General features: G+C 51.1%; 2 protein-coding genes across 8 annotated transcripts in view; both read left to right on the forward strand.

Moving 5' to 3' along the window:
• me2 (malic enzyme 2, NAD(+)-dependent, mitochondrial) overlaps window positions 1–8,250 on the forward strand; it is a 30,277-nt gene extending 22,027 nt beyond the window's left edge. For 2 of the 3 annotated variants that reach the window (XM_058375525.1, XM_058375523.1), the window contains 6 exons: window positions 53–164; window positions 2,983–3,125; window positions 4,126–4,228; window positions 4,431–4,501; window positions 5,401–5,499; window positions 6,969–8,250. In XM_058375525.1, the coding sequence (XP_058231508.1) occupies window positions 53–164; window positions 2,983–3,125; window positions 4,126–4,228; window positions 4,431–4,501; window positions 5,401–5,499; window positions 6,969–7,130 (690 nt within the window). In that variant the 3' untranslated portion in view covers window positions 7,131–8,250. The remainder of the gene's footprint in view (window positions 1–52; window positions 165–2,982; window positions 3,126–4,125; window positions 4,229–4,430; window positions 4,502–5,400; window positions 5,500–6,968) is intronic. The other variant, XM_058375524.1, reaches the window with a different exon arrangement.
• Window positions 8,251–8,837: 587 nt separating this feature from the next.
• On the forward strand, window positions 8,838–27,065 carry smad4b (SMAD family member 4b). 5 transcript variants are annotated; one of them, XM_058375528.1, is made up of 11 exons: window positions 8,838–8,984; window positions 9,578–9,987; window positions 20,186–20,360; window positions 20,914–20,943; window positions 21,082–21,324; window positions 21,707–21,796; window positions 22,948–22,998; window positions 23,099–23,282; window positions 23,465–23,633; window positions 23,913–24,051; window positions 24,932–27,065. In XM_058375528.1, exons 2-11 carry the CDS (start codon window positions 9,760–9,762, stop codon window positions 25,141–25,143), a joined length of 1,521 nt encoding a protein of 506 aa, XP_058231511.1. In that variant the 5' UTR covers window positions 8,838–8,984; window positions 9,578–9,759; the 3' UTR covers window positions 25,144–27,065. The 5 variants fall into 5 exon arrangements, with proteins under 5 accessions (XP_058231511.1, XP_058231512.1, XP_058231514.1 ...); XM_058375529.1 differs by having other exon boundaries at window positions 8,844–8,984; window positions 9,434–9,987; XM_058375531.1 differs by having other exon boundaries at window positions 8,850–8,976.
• The last annotated feature ends 501 nt before the right edge of the window (window positions 27,066–27,566 follow it).

Below are 27,566 nucleotides of genomic sequence, written 5' to 3' on the forward strand. Positions count from 1 at the left end.
TGACTCCACTCTCTCTCTGTGTGTGTGTGTGTGTGTGTGTGTGTATTTTCAGGGCAGATCTCAGTCCACAGACAGTAATCAGGAAGCATTTGTTCACCCGAGTCCTGGAGATGTAAAGAGTTTTCTGGATGCTGTTAATGTCATCAAGCCCACAGCCATCATTGGTGAGTGTGTGTGTGTTTGTGTGAGGGTGAGAGAGGGTGAGTGTGAGAGGGCCTGTGAGGGTGAGAGAGGGTGAGTGTGAGAGGGCCTGTGAGGGTGAGAGAGGGTGAGTGTGAGAGGGCCTGTGAGGGTGAGAGAGGGTGAGTGTGAGAGGGCCTGTGAGGGTGAGAGAGGGTGAGTGTGAGAGGGCCTGTGAGGGTGAGAGAGGGTGAGTGTGAGAGGGCCTGTGAGGGTGAGAGAGGGTGAGTGTGAGAGGGCCTGTGAGGGTGAGAGAGGGTGAGTGTGAGAGGGCCTGTGAGGGTGAGAGAGGGTGAGTGTGAGAGGGCCTGTGAGGGTGAGAGAGGGTGAGTGTGAGAGGGCCTGTGAGGGAGAGAGAGGGTCAGTGTGAGAGGGCCTGTGAGGGTGCGAGAGGGTGAGGGTGAGAGGGCCAGTGAGGGTGAGAGAGGGTGAGTGTGAGAGGGCCTGTGAGGGTGAGAGAGGGTGAGTGTGAGAGGGCCTGTGAGGGTGAGAGAGGGTGAGGGTGAGAGGGCCTGTGAGGGTGAGAGAGGGTGAGGGTGAGAGGGCCTGTGAGGGTGAGAGAGGGTGAGGGTGAGAGGGCCTGTGAGGGTGAGAGAGGGTGAGGGTGAGAGGGCCTGTGAGGGTGAGAGAGGGTGAGGGTGAGAGGGCCTGTGAGGGTGAGAGAGGGTGAGGGTGAGAGGGCCTGTGAGGGTGAGAGAGGGTGAGGGTGAGAGGGCCTGTGAGGGTGAGAGAGGGTGAGGGTGAGAGGGCCTGTGAGGGTGAGAGAGGGTGAGGGTGAGAGAGGGTGAGGGTGAGAGGGCCTGTGAGGGTGAGAGAGGGTGAGGGTGAGAGGGCCTGTGAGGGTGAGAGAGGGTGAGGGTGAGAGGGCCTGTGAGGGTGAGAGAGGGTGAGGGTGAGAGGGCGGGTGAGGGTGAGAGGGCCTGTGAGGGTGAGAGGGCGGGTGAGGGTGAGAGGGCCTGTGAGGGTGAGAGGGCCTGTGAGGGTGTGAGTGCATGTGAGGGTGAGAGAGGGTGAGTGTGAGAGGGCCTGTGAGGGTGAGAGAGGGTGAGTGTGAGAGGGCCTGTGAGGGTGAGAGGGCCTGTGAGGGTGAGAGCATGTGAGGGTGAGAGAGGGTGAGTGTGAGAGGGCCTGTGAGGGTGAGAGAGGGTGAGTGTGTGAGTGCATGTGAGGGTGAGAGAGGGTGAGTGCATGTGAGGGTGAGAGGGCCTGTGAGGGTGAGAGGGCCTGTGAGGGTGAGTGTGAGAGAGGGTGAGTGTGTGAGTGCATGTGAGTGTGAGAGAGGGTGAGTGTGTGAGTGCATGTGAGTGTGAGTGCATGTGAGTGTGAGTGCATGTGAGTGTGAGTGCATGTGAGTGTGAGTGCATGTGAGTGTGAGTGAGGGTGAGTGTGAGAGGGCCTGTGAGAGAGAGAGCGGGTGTGTGAGAGGGTGTGAGTGTGAGAGGGTGTGTGTGAGTGCATGTGAGAGAGAGAGAGGGTATGAGTGAGTGCATGTGAGAGAGAGAGGGTATGAGTGCATGTGAGTGTGTGTGTGAGTGTATGTGAGAGAGGGAGAGGGTATGAGTGAGTGTATGTGAGAGAGGGTGAGTGTGTGAGTGCATGTGAGTGTGAGTGCATGTGAGTGTGAGTGCATGTGAGTGTGAGAGGGCCTGTGAGTGTGAGAGGGCCTGTGAGTGTGAGAGGGCCTGTGAGTGTGAGAGAGAGAGAGAGAGAGGGTGTGAGTGTATGTGAGAGAGAGTGAGTGTGTGTGAGTGTATTTGATCTTTCCTGTGTGTTTAGGCGTGGCAGGGAGGGAGAGGGTGTGTGTGAGAGAGGGTGAGTGTGAGAGGGCCTGTGAGCGAGGGAGAGGGTGTGTGTGTGAGTGCATGTGAGAGAGAGAGCGGGTGTGTGAGAGGGTGTGAGTGTGAGAGGGTGTGTGTGAGTGCATGTGAGAGAGAGAGAGGGTATGAGTGAGTGCATGTGAGAGAGAGAGGGTATGAGTGCATGTGAGTGTGTGTGTGAGTGTATGTGAGAGAGGGAGAGGGTATGAGTGAGTGTATGTGAGAGAGGGAGAGGGTATGAGTGAGTGTATGTGAGAGAGGGAGAGGGTATGAGTGAGTGTATGTGAGAGAGGGAGAGGGTATGAGTGAGTGTATGTGAGAGAGAGAGGGTATGAGTGAGTGTATGTGAGAGAGAGAGGGTATGAGTGAGTGCATGTGAGAGAGAGAGGGTATGAGTGAGTGTATGTGAGAGAGAGAGGGTGTGAGTGTATGTGAGAGAGAGAGGGTGTGAGTGTATGTGAGAGAGAGAGGGTATGAGTGAGTGCATGTGAGAGAGAGAGGGTATGAGTGAGTGCATGTGAGAGAGAGAGGGTATGAGTGAGTGCATGTGAGAGAGAGAGGGTATGAGTGAGTGCATGTGAGAGAGAGAGGGTATGAGTGAGTGTATGTGAGAGAGAGAGGGTATGAGTGAGTGCATGTGAGAGAGAGAGGGTATGAGTGAGTGCATGTGAGAGAGAGAGGGTATGAGTGAGTGCATGTGAGAGAGAGAGGGTATGAGTGAGTGCATGTGAGAGAGAGAGGGTATGAGTGAGTGCATGTGAGAGAGAGAGGGTATGAGTGAGTGCATGTGAGAGAGAGAGGGTATGAGTGAGTGTATGTGAGAGAGAGAGGGTATGAGTGAGTGCATGTGAGAGAGAGAGGGTATGAGTGAGTGCATGTGAGAGAGAGAGGGTGTGAGTGAGTGCATGTGAGAGAGAGAGGGTGTGAGTGTATGTGAGAGAGAATGAGTGTGTGCGAGTGTATTTGATCTTTCCTGTGTGTTTAGGTGTGGCAGGGGCGGGGCGTCTCTTCACTCATGATGTCATCAGAGCGATGGGCTCGTTTAATGAGCGGCCAATCATCTTCGCTCTCAGCAACCCCACTGCTAAAGCTGAGTGTACAGCAGAGGACGCCTACGGTCTCACACATGTACATCACTCACACACACACACACACACACACTCGCACATGTACATCTCACACACACACAAACGCACTCACTCACACATGTACATCACTCACACACACACACTCACACATGTACATCACTCACACGTACATCTCACACACACACACACACTCACACATGTACATCTCACACACACACACACACACACTCACACATGTACATCTCACACACACACACACACACACTCACACATGTACATCTCACACACACACTCACACACACACTCACACATGTACATCTCACACACACACACACACTCACACATGTACATCTCACACACACACACACACTCACACATGTACATCACTCACACACACACTCACACATGTACATCACTCACACATGTACATCTCACACACACACTCACACATGTACATCTCACACACACACTCACACATGTACATCACTCACACACACACTCACACATGTACATCACTCACACATGTACATCTCACACACACACTCACACATGTACATCTCACACACACACTCACACATGTACATCACTCACACACACACACTCACACATGTACATCACTCACACACACACACACACTCACACATGTACATCACTCACACACACACACTCGCACATGTACATCTCACACACACACACACTCACACATGTACATCACACACACACACACACACACACTTACATCACTGACACACACACACACTCGCTCACTCACACACACACACACACACACACACACACACTCGCACACACTCAACCCCACTGATAAAGCTGAGTGTACAGCAGAGGACGCCTACTGCCTCACACGTACATCACACACACACATACTGACACACACACACAGTCTCACACTCACTCACACACACACAGAGAATATAATATACTCTCTCAGAATATAATAATAATGATAATTTTAATAATAATAATAATCATTATAAGTGTAATTGTGCGTGCGTGTGTGTGTGTGTGCGTGTGTGTGTTAGGGTCGGTGTCTGTTTGCCAGTGGCAGTCCGTTTGGTGCGGTTACTCTGGATGACGGCAGAATCCTCATCCCAGGACAGGGGAACAACGCATACATATTTCCTGGTGAGTGTGCGCGCGAGTGTGCGCGCGAGTGTGCGCGCGAGTGTATTCTCAGTATTTAGTAGCACTGCTCTCTGGTGGCTGTGTGTAAAGTTTGCTCAGGTGAAATAATGAATCTAAACTTCTGTGTGTGTGTGTGTCTGTGTGTGTGTGTCTGTGTGTGTGTGTCTGTGTGTGTGTGTCTGTGTGTCTGTCTGTGTGTCAGGTGTAGCCCTGGCGGTGATCCTCAGTGGAGTTCGACACATCAGTGATACGGTGTTCCTTGAAGCTGCCAAGGTAAATATGAGGGTGTGTATGTAGATGTTAGATGACTTCCTGCAGCTCTTCTCTGAGGCAGAGGAGGAACATCAGCACGGTGCTCCTGTAGAACATCTGGATCCAGACCAATTCCCTCTTCTAATCAGCTCCAGGCTTCTGGAAGGTTCTCCACTATCTGTGGGGATTAGTGATCATTCAGCTATAGGAGCATTAGTGAGATCAGACTCTGGTGTTGTGATAATGAGGAGGTCTGGGGGTCAGTGGGAGGTCAGTGGGGTTGAGGTCAGTGTCAAGGCTCTTTGCAGGACCCTCCAGTTCTTCACTCCAACCTTCACCTTCACACCATGTCATGGTCATGCCAGAGTCTGAGGTCCGGTGAAACTGTGAAGCTCCACACACACACACACACACACACAGACCTTCTGTGCAAGTGTGTGAGGAAGAGTGTGTGTGAACAGTGTGGAGAGGGACCATGTGTGTCTATGCGTGATGGTCAGGGGTCCACATACTTTTGGTCTTATGTCCATCACTTCTGAATATCACAGCTGTCCTTCAGCAGGCAGGAACTCCATCTCTGCTTCATCTGCCCAGGGTTCTGCTGTTTCAGGCATGCAAGATGTGACGCATGTGGTCAGTGTGAGGCTGGGTATGGTCCAGTCTTCCTCAACTGGACAACAAACTGGACATATGGCAAAAGGAGGTTGCAGTTCTTTATGCAGGACAGAAATAAAGCCCATGACCACTAGTCCTGATTAATCAGCTCACACTCTGAGAGATCCTGAGATCCTGAGTGTGTGAGACTTTATGGACATGTGCTCAAAAACATCTTCCTAAGAATAAAGAAGAATGAAAGGACATGATCGTTCTGTTTTCTAAAACGAAGTGTGTGTGTGTGTGTGTGTGTGTGTGTGTGTTAGACCCTGGCAGATCAGCTGACAGATGAGGAGTTGAGTCAGGGTCGACTTTATCCTCCACTGTCCAGCATCAGAGAGGTGTCTGTGCAGATGGCCGTCAAGGTGAGCTGTGGGGGAGGGAGGGTGGGTGTTTGTTGGGTTTTTGGGGTAGTGTGTATCTGTGTGTGTGTGTGAGATATTGAGGTGATGTGGTATGTATGTGTTTGTGTGTGTGTCTATATATATATATATATATATATAATATATACACTATATTGCCAAAAGTATTCGCTCACCCATCCAAATAATCAGAATCAGGTGTTCCAATTACTTCCATGGCCACAGGTGTATAAAATCAAGCACCTAGGCATGCAGACTGTTTTTACAAACATTTGTGAAAGAATGGGTCGCTCTCAGGAGCTCAGTGAATTCCAGCGTGGAACTGTGATAGGATGCCGCCTGTGCAACAAATCCAGTCGTGAAATTTCCTCGCTCCTAAATATTCCACAGTCAACTGTCAGCTGTATTATAAGAACGTGGAAGTGTTTGGGAACGACAGCAACTCAGCCACCAAGTGGTAGGCCACGTAAACTGACGGAGCGGGGTCAGCGGATGCTGAGGCGCATAGTGCGAAGAGGTCGCCAACTTTCTGCAGAGTCAATCGCTACAGACCTCCAAACTTCATGTGGCCTTCAGATTAGCTCAAGAACAGTGCGCAGAGAGCTTCATGGAATGGGTTTCCATGGCCGAGCAGCTGCATCCAAGCCATACATCACCAAGTGCAATGCAAAGCGTCGGATGCAGTGGTGTAAAGCACGCCGCCACTGGACTCTAGAGCAGTGGAGACGCGTTCTCTGGAGTGACGAATCGCGCTTCTCCATCTGGCAATCTGATGGACGAGTCTGGGTTTGGCGGTTGCCAGGAGAACGGTACTTGTCTGACTGCATTGTGCCAAGTGTAAAGTTTGGTGGAGGGGGGATTATGGTGTGGGGTTGTTTTTCAGGAGCTGGGCTCGGCCCCTTAGTTCCAGTGAAAGGAACTCTGAATGCTTCAGCATACCAAGACATTTTGGACAATTCCATGCTCCCAACTTTGTGGGAACAGTTTGGAGCTGGCCCCTTCCTCTTCCAACATGACTGTGTACCAGTGACCAAAGCAAGGTCCATAAAGACATGGATGACAGAGTCTGGTGTGGAGGAACTTGACTGGCCTGCACAGAGTCCTGACCTCAACCCGATAGAACACCTTTGGGATGAATTAGAGCGGAGACTGAGAGCCAGGCCTTCTCGTCCAACATCAGTGTGTGACCTCACAAATGCACTTCTGGAAGAATGGTCAAAAATTCCCATAAACACACTCCTAAACCTTGTGGACAGCCTTCCCAGAAGAGTTGAAGCTGTTATAGCTGCAAAGGGTGGACCGACGTCATATTGAACCCTATGGATTAGGAATGGGATGTCACTTAAGTTCATACTTTTGGCAATATAGAGTGTGTGAGTGTGTGTGTGTGTGTGTGTGTGTGTGTGTGTGTGTGTGTATGTATATATATATGTGTGTATGTGTATATATAATATAAAGGTATGTGTGTGTAGGTGGTGGAGTACCTGTACAGTAAGGGTATGGCGTTCCGGTACCCTGAGCCCGTGGATAAAGAGGCCCATGTGAGGTCAGTTGTGTGGAACACGCAGTATGACTCCTTCCTCCCGGACACCTACGAATGGCCCGGAGTCTCCCACAGCCCCATCCTCGACTAGCCCTCAGTGTCCAGGAACACTCCTCCTGACCACCTGAATTCCAGCTCACTAGTGCAGGAACACTCCAACACCCACAACGCACTCACAAAACATGAGCGCACACACACACGCAAAAACATTATCATAAAGGAAATGTACACTCCACACACACACACACACACACACACACAGTGCACTCACAAAACATGAGCGAGCACACACACGTACAAACATTATCATAAAGGAAATGTACACTCCACACACACACACGCGCGCACACACACACACGCAAAAACATTATCATAAAGGAAATGTACACTCCACACACACACAGTGCACTCACAAAACATGAGCGAGCGCACACACACACACAAACATTATCGATAAGGAAACACACAATCATAAAGGACACACACTCCATGCACACATATATTAATTATATAATATAATATAATATAATATAATATAATTAATATAATATAATATAATATAATATAATATAATTACACCCACACCATGTACACAGTTCCTCAGGCTGGAATTAGTTAAACACACTCAGTCAGTCAGTGTATAAAGAATAGCTGCTCTCATTCACATCACTCCAGTAGACTAGCCAGCTGACCAGTCCTCCTCCCTCCTAATGCGGTCACTAATTCCTCTACACTGAGAGCTTGATCTTACTGACTGGACAGTATGAGAGATGGTGGACACGGAGTCTGCCGTGAGGAAGGAGGAGATCTGAGAGGAAGACCAGACCAGAGCATGTGCTGCTTCACATAGCCAGGAGAGTGTGATGATACCTGCTGCTCATCTCCCTGCTCCTGGTCATGAAGGGATTATCACCACTACACACACACTCCTGCATTGACCTGTGTGTGTGTGTGTGTGTGTGTGTGTGTGTGTTCAGCTTACTGACCTCTTCCTTTCCTCAGCTTCACAACTCGCCTGTGTGTTACTGTACCTCTGACTAGTCTCAGTTTAGCTGTGTGTGTGTGTAGCTCAGTGTGACTGAGCCATGGACAAGCTGGTGATGATGATGATGATGATAATAATAATAATAGAGGTTTGTGTACGCTGACAATTTACAACTGATTTTAGTTGGAAAAAGTCTTTGCTAAATGAATAAATGTATAAAATATCATGTGTGTGGGTGTGTTTGTGAGTGTCACTGTAGAGAATTAACCCTTTATGATCGATCACAGTCCAGAATAAAAAAAAATCTCTGGTGTAAAAATGACTGAGCTGGAAAAACACTTCTGAGCTGAGGAGGAGGAGGAGGAGGAGGATTCTGAGAGCAGAGTGTAAATGTGGAGGAGGAACACAGCTGATATCATGAACTTTAATAAACACGTTTTCTCATTTAACACTATGCTGCCTGTATCCTCAGGGTTAATCAAGGCTCTAATCTGATTGGTCAGAATCTGTGTACTGGTTTGAGTAACAGCAGTTCCACTGGAACACCAACCACAGTGTCATATAATGTGTTCCTTCTAGTGCCTTATAGTTTCTACACTACATGTGAGTCAGGGCCTCACTCAGGGGCCCAGCAGGGGCAGCTTGGTGGACCTGAGAGTCAAACTCAACCTTCTCATCAGTAGAACACCTTCAGCACTGATCTAACAGCTCTACAGCTGCAGTCTAATAATAAATAGGTGTTTAATAAAGTACACGATCTTTATCCTTCCTCTTGAACATCTCTAAATGAGCTCCTGTCATGACATCATGTTATTAAATAACCACCAGGTGGCGCGCTGAACCGAGGACGGTGTGCGCATGCGCGGGAGCAGCACCCTGCTTCTCTTCTGTGTTATTGTTATTAATAATGGCGGAATAAATTCACACACACCGCGGACTGTACAGCTCTCAGGTGATTGTGTAAGTCTTCCTTTACCATCTTTATACCTTAATAAAAACATCAGGTAGCGCGGTTTAACCTGAGTGAGTGACTGAATGGGTCCTGCACACACAGCTAGCCTGCTTCTGCTAACAACATTAGCCAGGCGGCTAACAGTGGAAGAGCTCGAGCCGAGCTGCATGGAGAGAAATGTCACGGATTTATTTTATTTTTTGCTATAAAAATGAATCATTAGATCAGGTTATTAATAGCACGAGTCTCTATCCACGTGGCATTACGTCACAGTGGTCAGTTCAGCTGAACTTAGCTTAGCGGCGATGCTAACATGGTCTTTGTGTACATTAGCAGTAATTGTTAGGGAGAGTGCAGACGTGTGTGTGTTAAGGCACAATATTAAACCAAAAGAGAAGCTGTATCTGCTGACTTTAAGGCGTTTTTGTCGTCATTAAAGTATTATTCTCTCCCTCAGTGCTGTTTGGATAATAAGATGGTCAGCTGTGTCCAGGTCAGGTCTCTGCGCTGCTCCTGTAGTGGAGGCCCTCTGCTGGCGGAGAGACGAACTGCACACATACACCGCTGATCTGTGTGTGTGTGTGTGTGTGTGTGTTTACAGGGTTGATCCAGTGGAGTCGGAAGCTAAAAGAGTGCATGTGTGTGTGATGGAGTGACCGCACACAGCGGCAGTATGAGGGTGTGTGTGTCCCCTGCAGCTCGATTGTGTGTCCTCCAGTAGCTGATAATTAGAGTGTGTGTTTGTGTAGAGTAGAGCCCCCTGTGTGTGTGTGTGTGTGTAGCATGTCGGTGTCCAGCAGTGACGCGTGTCTCAGCATCGTGCACAGTCTGATGTGTCACCGTCAGGGCGGTGAGAGCGAGAGCTTCAGTAAGAGGGCCATCGAGAGTCTGGTGAAGAAACTGAAGGAGAAGAAAGATGAACTGGACTCTCTGATCACCGCCGTCACCACCAACGGAGCTCACCCCAGCAAGTGTGTGACCATCCAGCGCACGCTTGATGGGAGACTACAGGTACACACACACACACACACACACACTCTTTCGTCTTTAGTTTGCTGGGGTTTTGTCAGACAGTGAGAGCCTCCACACTGCATCATCTCAGCACGTCTGTGAAATCCTCTCTGGTCTTCTGTCCTGGTCACTGCATGTATGACCATCATGGAGTCAGAGCAATGCAGTGTGCATCTCTTGTCCTTTCTGACCGGCAGCGGTCGTATTTCATAGCTGGACCGCGTGTTATACCTCACTTCACTTCCCTTTGATTTTAAACACACGTGGTGTTAAAGTTAACACATCTGGGAAGAACATCTGGTTATCAGAGGTGTGTTTTAGCTCTAGATGTGATGTGTGTTACTCTGATTAGTGTGATTCACAGGGGTTTGGGTCTCTGGGTGAGGTGAGGGGTGAGGTGAGGGGTGAAGTATGAGGGGTGAGGGGTCAGGGGTGAGGTGAGAGGTGAGGGGTGAGGGGTGGGGTGAGGGGTGAGGTGTGAGGGGTGAGGTGTGAGGGGTGAGGTGAGGTGTGAGGGGTGAGGTGAGGTGTGAGGGGTGAGGTGAGGGGTGAGGTGAGGGGTGAAGTATGAGGGGTGAGGGGTCAGGGGTGAGGTGAGAGGTGAGGGGTGAGGGGTGGGGTGAGGTGTGAGGTGTGAGGGGTGAGGTGAGGTGTGAGGGGTGAGGTGAGGTGTGAGGGGTGAGGTGAGGTGTGAGGGGTGAGGTGAGGGGTGAGGTGAGGGGTGAGGTGAGGGGTGAGCAGCAGGCAGAAGAAAAACCATCACACTATATCTGTTAAACTTAAGAAGAAGGAAGAGATGCAGCCTTTGGATTCACTCATCCCCCTGTCACACCCCTCACACCTGTCACACCCCTCACACCTGTCACACTCCTCACACCTGTCACACCCCTCACACCTGTCACACTCCTCACACCTGTCACACTCCTCACACCTGTCACACTCCTCACACCTGTCACACCCCTCACACCTGTTACACCCCTCACACCTGTCACACTCCTCACACCTGTCACACTCCTCACACCTGTCACACCCCTCACACCTGTCACACCCCTCACACCTGTCACACTCCTCACACCTGTCACACCCCTCACACCTGTCACACTCCTCACACCTGTCACACCCCTCACACCTGTCACACTCCTCACACCTGTCACACCCCTCACACCAGACACACCCGTCACACCCCTCACACCCGTCACACCCCCACACCCGTCACACCCCTCACACCCGTCACACCCCCACACCCATCACACTCCTCACACCTGTCACACCCCCACACCCGTCACACCCGTCACACCCCCACACCCGCCACACTCCTCACAACTGGCACACCCCTCACACCCCCCACACCCCTCACACCCGCCACACCCCCACACCCGTCACACTCCTCACACCTGTCACACTCCTCACTCCAGACACACCCCTCACACCAGACACACCCGTCACACCAGACACACCCGTCACACCAGACACACCCGTCACACCCCTCACACCAGACACACCCCTCACACCAGACACATCTGTCACACCCCTCACACCAGACACATCTGTCACACCCCTCACACCAGACACAACCTGTCACACCCCTCACACCAGACACATCTGTCACACCCCTCACACCAGACACACCCGTCACACCCCTCACACCAGACACATCTGTCACACCCCTCACACCAGACACATCTGTCACACCCCTCACACCAGACACATCTGTCACACCCCTCACACCTGTCACACCCCTCACACCTGTCACACCTGTCACACCTGTTACACCCCTCACACCTGTCACACTCCTCACACCTGTCACACTCCTCACACCTGTCACACCCCTCACACCTGTAAACTCCTCACACCTGTCACACTCCTCACACCTGTCACACCCGTCACACCAGACACACCCGTCACACCCCTCACACCAGACACACCCCTCACACCAGACACACCCGTCACACCCCTCACACCAGACACACCCGTCACACCCCTCACACCAGACACACCCGTCACACCCCTCACACCAGACACACCCGTCACACCCCTCACACCAGACACAACCTGTCACACCCCTCACACCAGACACACCCCTCACACCAGACACATCTGTCACACCCCTCACACCAGACACATCTGTCACACCCCTCACACCAGACACATCTGTCACACCCCTCACACCAGACACATGTCACACCCCTCACACCAGACACATCTGTCACACCCCTCATATGTCACACCCCTCACACCAGACACATCTGTCACACCCCTCACACCAGACACATCTGTCACACCCCTCACACCAGACACATCTGTCACACCCCTCACACCTGTCACACCCCTCACACCAGACACATCTGTCACACCCCTCACACCAGACACATCTGTCATACCCCTCACACCCGTCACACCCCTCACACCAGACACACCCGTCACACCCCTCACACCAGACACACCCGTCACACCCCTCACACCAGACACACCCGTCACACCCCTCACACCAGACACACCCGTCACACCCCTCACACCAGACACATCTGTCACACCCTTCACACCCCTCACACCTGTCACACCCCTCACACCTGTCACACCCCTCACACCAGTCACACCCGTCACACCCCTCACACCAGACACATCTGTCACACCCCTCACACCAGACACATCTGTCACACCCTTCACACCAGACACATCTGTCACACCCCTCACACCTGTCACACCCCTCACACCAGAAACACCTGTCATACCCCTCACACCAGACACAACCTGTCACACCCCTCACACCAGACACATCTGTCACACCCCTCACACCAGACACACCCGTCACACCAGACACATTTGTCACACCCCTCACACCAGACACACCCGTCACACCCCTCACACCAGACACAACCGTCACACCCCTCACACCAGACACGTCACACCCCTCACACCAGACACACCCCTCACACCAGACACATTTCACACCCCTCACACCAGACACAACCTGTCACACCCCTCACACCAGACACATTTGTCACACCCCTCACACCAGACACAACCTGTCACACCCCTCACACCAGACACATCTGTCACACCCCTCACACCAGACACATCTGTCACACCCCTCACACCAGACACATCTGTCACACCCCTCACACCAGACACAACCTGTCACACCCCTCACACCAGACACACCCGTCACACCCCTGACACCAGACACATCTGTCACACCCCTCACACCAGACACATCTGTCACACCCCTCACACCAGACACATGTCACACCCCTCACACCAGACACGTCACACCCCTCACACCTGTCACACCCCTCACACCAGACACATCTGTCACACCCCTCACACCTGTCACACCCCTCACACCAGACACACCCGTCATACCCCTCACACCAGACACAACCTGTCACACCCCTCACACCAGACACATCTGTCACACCCCTCACACCAGACACATCTGTCACACCCCTCACACCAGACACATCTGTCACACCCCTCACACCAGACACATCTGTCACACCCCTCACACCTGTCACACCCCTCACACCAGACACATCTGTCACACCCCTCACACCAGACACATCTGTCACACCCCTCACACCAGACACATCTGTCACACCCTTCACACCAGACACATCTGTCACACCCCTCACACCTGTCACACCCCTCACACCAGAAACACCTGTCATACCCCTCACACCAGACACAACCTGTCACACCCCTCACACCAGACACATCTGTCACACCCCTCACACCAGACACAACCTGTCACACCCCTCACACCAGACACATCTGTCACATCCCTCACACCAGACACATCTGTCACACCCCTCACACCAGACACACTCGTCACACCCCTCACACCAGACACACCCCTCACACCAGACACATCTGTCACACCCCTCACACCTGTCACACCCCTCACACCAGACACACCAGACACACCCGTCATACCCCTCACACCAGACACAACCTGTCACACCCCTCACACCAGACACATCTGTCACACCAGACACATTTGTCACACCCCTCACACCAGACACACCCGTCACACCCCTCACACCAGACACATCTGTCACACCCCTCACACCAGACACATCTGTCACACCCCTCACACCAGACACGTCACACCCCTCACACCAGACACATCTGTCACACCCCTCACACCTGTCACACCCCTCACACCAGACACACCAGACACACCCGTCATACCCCTCACACCAGACACAACCTGTCACACCCCTCACACCAGACACACCCGTCACACCAGACACATTTGTCACACCCGTCACACCAGACACATTTGTCACACCCCTCACACCAGACACATCTGTCACACCCCTCACACCAGACACATCTGTCACACCCCTCACACCAGACACATCTGTCACACCCCTCACACCAGACACATCTGTCACACCCCTCACACCAGACACATCTGTCACACCCCTCACACCAGACACATCTGTCACACCCCTCACACCAGACACACCCGTCACACCCCTCACACCAGACACACCCGTCACACCCCCACACCAGACACACCCGTCACACCCCTCACACCAGACACATCTGTCACACCCCTCACACCAGACACACCCGTCACACCAGACACATCTGTCACACCCCTCACACCAGACACACCCGTCACACCCCTCACACCAGACACACCCGTCACACCCCTCACACCAGACACACCCGTCACACCCCTCACACCAGACACACCCCTCACACCAGACACATCTGTCACACCCCTCACACCAGACACGTCACACCCCTCACACCTGTCACACCCCTCACACCAGACACACCCGTCATACCCCTCACACCAGACACATCTGTCACACCCCTCACATCAGACACATGTCACACCCCTCACACCAGACACACCCGTCATACCCCTCACACCAGACACACCCCTCACACCAGACACACCCGTCACACCCCTCACACCAGACACACCCGTCACACCCCTCACACCAGACACACCCGTCACACCAGACACACCCGTCACACCAGACACATTTGTCACACCCCTCACACCAGACACATCTGTCACACCCCTCACACCAGACACATCTGTCACACCCCTCACACCAGACACATCTGTCACACCCCTCACACCAGACACACCAGACACATTTGTCACACCCCTCACACCAGACACAACCTGTCACACCCGTCACACCAGACACATTTGTCACACCCCTCACACCAGACACATCTGTCACACCCCTCACACCAGACACACCCGTCACACCCCCCACACCCGTCACACCCCCACACCAGACACACCTGTCACACCCCTCACACCAGACACATCTGTCACACCCCTCACACCAGACACACCCGTCACACCAGACACATCTGTCACACCCCTCACACCAGACACACCCGTCACACCCCTCACACCAGACACACCCGTCACACCCCTCACACCAGACACACCCGTCACACCCCTCACACCAGACACACCCCTCACACCAGACACATCTGTCACACCCCTCACACCAGACACGTCACACCCCTCACACCTGTCATACCCCTCACACCAGACACATCTGTCACACCCCTCACATCAGACACATGTCACACCCCTCACACCAGACACACCCGTCATACCCCTCACACCAGACACACCCCTCACACCAGACACACCCGTCACACCCCTCACACCAGACACACCCGTCACACCCCTCACACCAGACACACCCGTCACACCAGACACACCCGTCACACCAGACACATTTGTCACACCCCTCACACCAGACACATTTGTCACACCCCTCACACCAGACACATCTGTCACACCCCTCACACCAGACACATCTGTCACACCCCTCACACCAGACACATCTGTCACACCCCTCACACCAGACACATGTGTCACACCCCTCACACCAGACACACCAGACACATTTGTCACACCCCTCACACCAGACACAACCTGTCACACCCCTCACACCAGACACATCTGTCACACCCCTCACACCAGACACATCTGTCACACCCCTCACACCCGTCACACCAGACACATTTGTCACACCCCTCACACCAGACACATCTGTCACACCCCTCACACCAGACACACCCGTCACACCCCCCACACCCGTCACACCCCCACACCAGACACACCCGTCACACCCCTCACACCAGACACATCTGTCACACCCCTCACACCAGACACACCCGTCACACCAGACACATTTGTCACACCCCTCACACCAGACACACCCGTCACACCAGACACATTTGTCACACCCCTCACACCAGACACAACCTGTCACACCCCTCACACCAGACACATCTGTCACACCCCTCACACCAGACACACCCGTCACACCCCTCACACCAGACACACCCGTCACACCCCTCACACCAGACACATCTGTCACACCCCTCACACCAGACACATGTCACACCCCTCACACCAGACACATCTGTCACACCCCTCACACCTGTCACACCCCTCACACCAGACACACCCGTCATACCCCTCACACCAGACACAACCTGTCACACCCCTCACACCAGACACATCTGTCACACCCCTCACACCAGACACACCCGTCACACCAGACACATTTGTCACACCCCTCACACCAGACACATCTGTCACACCCCTCACACCAGACACACCCGTCACACCCCTCACACCAGACACATCTGTCACACCCCTCACACCAGACACATGTCACACCCCTCACACCAGACACATCTGTCACACCCCTCACACCTGTCACACCCCTCACACCAGACACACCCGTCATACCCCTCACACCAGACACAACCTGTCACACCCCTCACACCAGACACATCTGTCACACCCCTCACACCAGACACACCCGTCACACCAGACACATTTGTCACACCAGACACATCTGTCACACCCCTCACACCAGACACATCTGTCACACCCCTCACACCAGACACATCTGTCACACCCCTCACACCAGACACATCTGTCACACCCCTCACACCAGACACACCCATCACACCCCTCACACCAGACACACCCCTCACACCCCTCACACCAGACACACCCATCACACCCCTCACACCCGTCACACCCGTCACACCCCTCACACCAGACACACCCCTCACACCCCTCACACCCGTCACACCCCTCACACCAGACACATCTGTCACACCCCTCACACCAGTCACACCCCTCACACCAGAAACACCTGTCATACCCCTCACACCAGACACAACCTGTCACACCCCTCACACCAGACACGTCACACCCCTCACACCAGACACACCCGTCACACCAGACACACCCGTCACACCCCTCACACCAGACACAACCGTCACACCCCTCACACCAGACACATCTGTCACACCCCTCACACCAGACACACCCGTCACACCAGACACATTTGTCACACCCCTCACACCAGACACAACCTGTCACACCCCTCACACCAGACACATCTGTCACACCCCTCACACCAGACACATCTGTCACACCCCTCACACCAGACACACCCGTCACACCCCTCACACCAGACACATGTCACACCCCTCACACCAGACACATCTGTCACACCCCTCACACCTGTCACACCCCTCACACCAGACACACCTGTCATACCCCTCACACCAGACACAACCTGTCACACCCCTCACACCAGACACATCTGTCACACCCCTCACACCAGACACACCCGTCACACCAGACACATTTGTCACACCCCTCACACCAGACACATCTGTCACACCCCTCACACCAGACACACCCGTCACACCCCTCACACCAGACACACCCGTCACACCCCTCACACCAGACACATCTGTCACACCCCTCACACCAGACACGTCACACCCCTCACACCTGTCACACCCCTCACACCAGACACACCCGTCATACCCCTCACACCAGACACAACCTGTCACACCCCTCACACCAGACACAACCTGTCACACCCCTCACACCAGACACATCTGTCACACCCCTCACACCAGACACGTCACACCCCTCACACCAGACACACCCGTCATACCCCTCACACCAGACACAACCTGTCACACCCCTCACACCAGACACAACCTGTCACACCCCTCACACCAGACACATCTGTCACACCCCTCACACCAGACATGTCACACCCCTCACCCTCACACCAGACACACCCGTCATACCCCTCACACCAGACACACCCGTCACACCCCTCACACCAGACACACCCGTCACACCTCTCACACCAGACACACCCGTCACACCCCTCACACCAGACACACCCGTCACACCAGACACATTTGTCACACCCCTCACACCAGACACACCCGTCACACCAGACACATTTGTCACACCCCTCACACCAGACACAACCTGTCACACCCCTCACACCAGACACATCTGTCACACCCCTCACACCAGACACATCTGTCACACCCCTCACACCAGACACATCTGTCACACCCCTCACACCAGACACACCCGTCACACCCCTCACACCAGACACACCCGTCACACCCCTCACACCTGTCACACCCCTCACACCAGACACACCCGTCACACCCCTCACACCCCTCACACCAGACACACCCGTCACACCCATCACACCTGTACGGTGTTGGGTGTGACAGGGTGTATTTAAAAATATGAAATCCCTTTATTATTATTCACTGTGCTGAAAGTCCTGTGGTGGCTGTGTTAGTGGCCAGTGGTGTGATGCTGACATCCCTTCAGTTTTAAACCATGTGTACTGTGATCAGAAACATGGCACTGTCACCTTAACTCAGGTAAAACTCCCCCACAGTGCTGCTCCTGCTCTGCTGTACTACACCTGGGTGAGCTGTGTGAACACTGAATACACACCTCACTGCTGAGAGGTTCATCTCATGGGCTCTGGTTCTGCTCTCAGAGTCTTCACCCTGCTCTGTGTGTGTGTGAGAGTGTGTGAGAGTGTGTGTGTGATTGTGAGTGTGTGAGAGTGTGTGTGTGATTGTGAGTGTGTGATTGTGAGTGTGTGATTGTGAGTGTGTGATTGTGAGTGTGTGTGTGAATGTGTGAGTGTGTGTGTGTGTGTGATTGTGAGAGTGAGTGTGTGTGTGTGTGAATGTGTGTGTGTGTGTGTGAATGTGTGTGTGTGTGTGTGAGTGTGTGTGTGAATGTGTGAGTGTGTGTATGTGATTGTGAGAGTGAGTGTGTGTGTGATTGTGAGTGTGTGAGAGTGAGTGTGTATGTGTGAGTGTGTGTGTGTGTATGTGTGAGAGTGAGTGTGTGATTGTGAGTGTGTGAGAGTGAGTGTGTGTGTGAATGTTTGAGAGTGAGTGTGTATGTGATTGTGTGTGTGTGAATGTGTGAGTGTGTGATTGTGAGAGTGTGAGTGAGTGTGTGTGAGTGTGTGTGAATGTGTGAGAGTGAGTGTGATTGTGAGTGTGTGAGAGTGAGTGTGTGTGTGTGTGTGTGTGAATGTGAGAGTGAGTGTGTGTGTGATTGTGTGTGTGAGTGTGTGTGTGTGATTGTGAGAGTGAGTGTGAGAGTGTGTGTGTGTGTGTGTGAATGTGAGTGTGTGTGATTGTGAGAGTGAGTGTGTGTGTGAGTGTGTGTGAGAGTGAGTGTGTGAATGTGAGTGTGTGAGAGTGTGTGTGTGTGTGTGAATGTGTGAGAGTGTGTGTGTGTGATTGTGTGAGTGTGTGTGTGAGAGTGTGTGTGTGTGATTGTGTGTGTGTGTGTGTGTGAGTGTGTGTGTGTGAGAATGTGTGAGAGTGTGTGTGTGTGATTGTGTGAGTGTGTGTGTGTGAATGTGTGAGAGTGTGTGTGTGTGATTGTGAGAGTGAGTGTGAGTGTGTGTGTGTGTGTGTGTGAATGTGTGTGTGTGTGAGACTCAGTTGTCCAGTAGTTTCCAGCACCTCTCAGACTGTGTTTTTGTCTCTGCTCGGTCTTCCTGCAGTGACTGTTCTGCTTTTCTCCCTCAGACAGCTCTCTGGTCTTCATGTTGGTTTCTTCTCTTTAATCAGTAATGTGTTGTCAGGTGAAAGGCAGGACTCTGAGCAGGAGATGTTGAGAGAGAGATGAGTTGAGAGATCAGTCACTCCCCTGGCTGTGTGTACTGATCTCACATGACTTCAGAGTACAGCAGGATCACACTCACACTCTTCCAGTACTTTCAGAGTGTACTCTACATCATGCAGTGTTTATTCATGTATTATAATCTTATATAATAAACATATTATTTATATTAATGTGTGTGTGTGTGTGTGTGTGTAGGTTGCGGGTCGGAAGGGCTTTCCCCATGTGATCTATGCACGGTTATGGCGCTGGCCTGATCTCCATAAGAACGAGCTGAAACATGTAAAGTACTGCCAGTACGCCTTTGACCTGAAGTGTGACAGTGTGTGTGTGAACCCCTACCACTACGAGAGGGTGGCATCACCTGGGATAGGTAAAACACACACACACACACACCAGGAGTGTTATGAACATTTACAAACATCAGGGGTATCCAGAAAGGACCGGTCTGGGTGCAGGTTTTCATTCCAACCGAGCAGAAGCTACACCTGACTCCACCTGGCTAATCACCTGCTCTTGGCCTTCAGTAGACTCAGGTGTGGCTTCTGCTCGGTTGAATTGAAAACCTGCACCCACACGGCCCTCTGTGGATAAGATTGGACACCCCTGCTATACATCAAATCATTTGTAATTATTCTGACCTTTCACCATGACATCTACACAAATGGTCACATCAGAAGGCTTTAATGGTCATTTTGATACACAGAGAAATAAAACCCTGTTCCTGCAGGACACTGCTGCTGTATACACCACCACAGAGTTACAGGCTATAGAGGAGAACATTCAACATGATGTACATGTGTGTAACCTTCTACAAAACAATTATCAGACTGAGTACACATACACATCATCTCTCTCTCTCTCTGTCTCTCTCTCTCTCTCTGTCTCTCTCTCTCTCTCTCTCTCTCTCTCTCCCTCTGTTTCAGATCTGTCTGGACTGAATCTGGGGGGAACAGGTGAGGGTGACATTTATTAAATGATTATAATTATATTGCAACTCAGTGACTCAGTGAACTGACTGCTTGTGTGTATATATATGTGTGTGTGTGTGTGTGTATATATCTGTATGTGTGTGTGTGTGTGTGTGTGTGTAGGTCCCAGTGCTGGTCTCTTGGTTAAGGAGGAATTTGACCCTCAGCCATCTCACTCCAGCTCTGATGGATCACACAGTATTCAGACGATCCAGCATCAGCCGGCCCCCTCTCACTCTGCCCCGCCCACTTCTACACGGCCACCACTCCCCGAGACGTTCAGCAGCCCCACTCTCATGCCGCCGTCTGAGGCAACAAGCTCCGCCCCCAGTCCTGCTTTCTCCAGCATGGCTCCTACTCCAGCCTGTAAGACCTGATCCTGATCCAGTGTGTCTGAGTGTACACCCCTTCAGTGTGTAGCGCTCTCTGGTGTAGCTCTGGCAGCAGTGGGTACATGAGTGAGTGTGATGAGGAAATTCAACAGTACATCAGTGTCTAAACGATGCTCTCTCTGGGATATAGATTACCCATAACGCCCTGTAGTGATCAGTGTGCTTTGGGATTTGTAGAAACAGGTAGTGACCTGGGAACATGTAGTGACCTAAATCTATTGGTCATTCTGTTACCTGTGTAGTGTGCAGTATTGTCCAGCAGGGGGAGTAGGGAATAGGAAGACATAAATCTGGGTGTACAGTGTAATGATGAAGTGACCTCATCCAACATGATCATCTTTATTTTTCACCCACAGCAGCCAGCGGCTCCTGGCCAAGAGGGAGTGGCTTTCCCGCAAATCTGGCCAATCCGAGTGGAGCTTTGCAGCACCATCCTCCTCAATACTGTGAGTTTCATTTTAGTACACGATAACATTCATCAACGTTTTCTCATTGCCATGGTAACTTCCCCACCCCAATCCCGAGTTGTATCTGAAAATCAAATCCACAGCAGCTCAAAGTACTGCAGAATCACAGCGTTTGGACAATGGAACTGAAACAGCTGATCTAAACACACAGTAATGTATTAGTATGGTGTAGGGCCTCCTTCTGCAGACAGTACAGCATCACTTGATCCTGCACAGTGACCACAGGGATTTTGAGCTAATCCTCTTATAGACCAGTGGCCAGGTCACTGTGATGCTGGTGGAGGAGGAAGACGTTTCCTGAATCGCTTCTCCAAACACCTCAAAGTGTCTCAGAAATGTTCAGATCTGGTGACTGGGCTTCAGGTCAGCACTTTGTCTTGTTGGTGCATTATCATCCTGATACACAGAACCACCTTCAGGGGACAATGTTTGAAGCACTGGGTGTACGTTGTCCTCCTGAATGGATTGGTAGTCTTTGGCTCTCCCATTCCCATCTAGCACATGTAGTGGACCTAGGGTATTCCATGATTTTTCCACCCAAACCACCGGTGATCCACCCCTGAGATTCACTCTGGACACACAGCAGTGTGGTGGTCAGCATCTTTGTGGCTTGTTCACTCTGTAACTCTCCTGAATGTGGGAAAGACCGTGAAGGTGGACTCATCTGAGAACTATACATCTTTCACATTGTCCACTGCCTCAGGAAGTCTGCTGGTGGCCCACTGAAACCATCTTTTGGCATTGGCATGAGTGACCAAAGGCTTGGCTATAGCAGTCTGACCATGAATATTGACCCTTTAGAGCACCTGTCAAACAGGAGAGTTGGACAGACGTGCTTTTAAGTTTTTTGGACGCAGTCTGGGTTTGTACCCAGACATACCTTTCAGACAGCTTCCTCTTGCATGGACACTTACCCCTGTCCTTTGTGGTGACCTTAACCTGGGTACTGTGGCTCTCTATATACCATAAAGACTTGCTGTCCTGGTCATGAGGTCATTACCTCGTTACTGTCTCCTTATTAATCTCACAGTCCCAGGAAATCATCTCCTCCTCTCTGCTTATCTCTGGAATGTTTATGTGAGGTTTATCTTCCTCTCTCTTTCTGCTCTTTCTTACCGTCTCTCTCACAGGGCCTGTACATAATGAACTGATCTTCCAGCCCCCGATATCTACACATCCAGGTAACACACAGACACACACACACACACCTGATCATGTAGAGTAGAATTGTAGTAGTTGTTACTAGGTGTAAAGATTGTTCAGACTGTCTCTGCCTTTCAGCTCCAGATTACTGGTGTTCTATAGCGTATTTTGAGATGGACGTTCAGGTGGGCGAGACCTTCAAGGTGCCATCTTCGTGTCCGGTGGTGACAGTGGACGGTTATGTGGATCCATCAGGAGGAGATCGCTTCTGCCTGGGTCAGCTCAGCAATGTTCATCGCACCGAGGCCATCGAGAGAGCGAGGCATGCCAAGCTTTTACAGACTAGACTCTCCATCAGAGCTAAAGACGTTAACGTGGTGTCCGGCATCACTTTTTAAATTATGGAGGGTTTTATAGCATCGTAATTTTACAGGAACCTCACCAGTGTCGACACATTTCATTTCCAGTGCTGAAGTTTTTCCTGCTCTTGCACTTTCTCTCCAGGTTACACATTGGTAAAGGGGTACAGTTGGAGTGTAAGGGTGAGGGTGATGTTTGGGTGCGATGCCTCAGTGACCACGCTGTGTTTGTCCAGAGTTATTATCTGGACCGTGAAGCAGGGCGTGCACCGGGTGACGCTGTCCACAAAATTTACCCCAGTGCTTACATCAAGGTAACTCAATCCACTAAACCCTTGCTAAGTGTCAGTGAACCCTGAACACCACTCGACAATATCCTGAACCAGTTAACCCAGTTTCCAAAATCTCTTGTGTTTTAAACTATTTCCCCACACCAAAGTCCCCACATGTTCATTCCCTCATCCACAGTCCCCAGACACTGGACCTTAAATCACATCCTCCCATATCCCAGATCAACGTCCCTCTTCTACACCTCCACCCCTCCCTCCGTCAGTGCTGTTGTCCCATGGCTGTTGTTTTGTGGTGTTTTCCAGGTGTTTGATCTGAGGCAGTGCCATCGACAGATGCAGCAGCAGGCAGCCACGGCTCAGGCTGCAGCAGCGGCTCAGGCTGCAGCAGTGGCAGGAAACATACCAGGACCAGGATCAGTGGGAGGGATAGCACCAGCCATCAGTGAGCGCACACACACACACACACACACACACACACTATTGTACTGTGACCTGCTCTACATTAGTGGTGGCATAAAATACACCATCAAGGCCCCTTGCACAGGCATTACTATCCCAGGGAAGAGGAATCGATTCCATGAAGTGTGCAGACCACTGGCCCCCTGAGAGCTAATCTTTTTTTTTTTTTTCCAAATTCGGACATGTTTAAGGGTTAGTTATCATTAATAACGGAGAGGAGTAATATTACAGAGATTTACTATATTAGATAAGATTAGCCCTCAGGGATCACGGTACTTTTTGTAGAAAATCTAATATTCATTGTGATTATGAGCGATATAACAGGGTACTGAACTGTATTCTAAAGGCCTTTGTACTGCTGGTCAGTAATACAGTGACCAGTGTAACTGAAGCTCTTCATTTACCTTCTTTAATAATAAATGGGCAAGATTTTATTAGGTGTAGCCTGACAAATAAATTAATAAGAACTTTACTGACCCGAGATAAATTTCCACATCAGGCTAGTTGAAATAATGTGACTGGATTTTTCCCAAGAGCTCTATTATTAAATTAAGAACCATGTATCCCTTGTAAATTCTCAAGCAGTGTGTGTAACAGAGGTGTTGTGAAAACTAGTGTTGTGTCTGTAAACATTCTGGAGTTGTTCTCTAACAAACACACACAATCTCATATCTGTAATCTGTGGTGGTCGTAGATTTTGGAATCCGACTCTGACACAGAATTACACACAACAGTTTTATATTACACACGAGGGAATTACAGTTACACACAAATGTTCTGAATTACACACCATTATTGACAGTGATTTTATTCCATAACATAACGTGTATGTGTATGTGTGTGTGTGTGTGTGTGTGTGTCAGGTCTGTCTGCGGCTGCAGGTATCGGGGTGGATGATCTGCGTCGGTTGTGTATTCTGCGCATGAGTTTTGTTAAAGGTTGGGGTCCTGATTATCCTCGTCAGAGCATCAAGGAAACCCCGTGCTGGATTGAGATTCACTTACACAGAGCTCTGCAGCTGCTGGACGAGGTTCTGCACACCATGCCTATTGCAGATCCTCAACCGCTCGACTGATCTGAGCGATCCTGACCACAAACACTCAACTCCTCAACTGAGAATGACCCCACCATGACCCCACCACTCGGCTGACCTTCAGTTCCCTGATTGACCTTTGCCTTCAGTTAGCTCTCTGTGTGTTAGGTAAAACCAGCTGGACATCGGTCCCTTGCCTCTGTGGAGTTGAAGCAGAGAGGCGCTGCGGTGCAGGAGGAAGCAGGAAGTTGTTAAAGTGTGTGTGTGTGTGTGTGTGTGTGTGATTACAGGTGTACTTTTGCTCATTGAGGTGTGTGTGAGGAGCAGTGATCAGCATACCAGACCTTTACTCTCATTCCACCTAATAACAGAATAACACCATTGACCTTTGTTAGCACCTGTTACCTCTCACACACACACAGATCATCTCACACACACACACACACACACACAGATCATCTCTCACACACACACACACACACACAGATCATCTCACACACACACACACACACAGATCATCTCACACACACACACACACACACACACACACACACAGATCATCTCACACACACACACACACACACACACACACACAGATCATCTCACACACACACACACACACACACAGATCATCTCACACACACACACACACACACACAGATCATCTCACACACACACACAGAGAGATCATCTCACACACACACACACACACACAGATCATCTCACACACACACACACACACAGAGATCATCTCACACACACACACACACACACAGAGATCATCTCACACACACACAGAGATCATCTCACACACACACACAGATCATCTCACACACACACACACACACACAGAGATCATCTCTCACACACACACACACACAGATCATCTCACACACACAGATCATCTCACACACACACACACACAGATCAGCTCACACACACACACACACAGATCATCTCACACACACACACACACACAGATCTCACACACACACACAGATCATCTCACACACACACACACAGAGATCATCTCTCACACACACACACACACACACACAGAGATCATCTCACACACACACACACACACAGATCATCTCACACACACAGATCATCTCACACACACACACACACACACACACAGAGATCATCTCACACACACACACACACAGATCATCTCACACACACACACACACACACAGAGATCATCTCACACACACACACACACAGAGATCATCTCACACACACACACACACAGATCATCTCACACACACACACAGAGATCATCTCACACACACACACACACACAGATCATCTCACACACACACACACAGATCATCTCACACACACACACACAGAGATCATCTCACACACACACACACAGAGATCATCTCACACACACACACACACACAGATCATCTCACACACACACACAGATCATCTCACACACACACACACACAGATCATCTCACACACACACACACACACACAGAGATCATCTCACACACACACACAGAGATCATCTCACACACACACACACACACAGATCATCTCACACACACACACACACACAGAGCTCATCTCACACACACAGAGAGAGAGAGAGATCATCTCACACACATCACTGTGATGAACATAACAGCAGAGGAACCCATGAGGGAGCGGGCGGTTCTCCTGGAACACCACTGGACCTGGGAGCAGTTCACACAGCATCTCTGTAGATCAGTTCTCTGAAGTAGATGATGAACAGAAGCATTAGCTCCAGTGTATCACAGACAAACCGTACTGACCACAGACTGTACTGACCACAGACCAGGCATGTGTCACGTGTCCAACATGATAGAAATCTGGCTCTAAACATCAGAGGTAAATAAAGACAGAGTAATCTGTATTATGATGTGTTGGTGTAGCGTAGAGCCGAGTCGCCACTTTGTAATGGAGTCACAATAAAAACATCATCCAGTCTTCTCCTGTCCTCCTGACCTGCTTCTTCATCAGCCAGTTTCTCACCCATCACACCACAGCTCCTGACCAGAAGGAGGAAACGTGTGAAGTCATTACAGCTTTCTGACCCACTGACCCTGCAGCGTTCACTGGACAGCGTCTGCTCTGTTCTGCAGGATACACACACACACACACACGCTGGACCTGCTCTGTCAGAGCGAGACCGAGTGTCCTGACCACCCAGAGAGTATTAAGATCCTGTCTCATGGTCAGGACGTGACCTAGTGATCTGACCAGGGTGAGAAAGATTCAGGAAAAAAAGTGTTTTATTGTGTGCTGTTTATTAGATGAGTGTACAGGACATGGTCCTCTGACTGACCGCTCCCATTAAGAGGTACTGGCTTTGTCTCTGTGAATAAGAATATTTTTCAAACTGTTGTCTTTTGTTAAAACACTTCTCACACACTCTCACGAGTCCACACACACACACACACACACACACACACACACACGAGTCCACACAC

This window comes from Hemibagrus wyckioides, linkage group LG22, assembly GCF_019097595.1.
Source record: "Hemibagrus wyckioides isolate EC202008001 linkage group LG22, SWU_Hwy_1.0, whole genome shotgun sequence".
NCBI lineage: Eukaryota > Metazoa > Chordata > Actinopteri > Siluriformes > Bagridae > Hemibagrus > Hemibagrus wyckioides.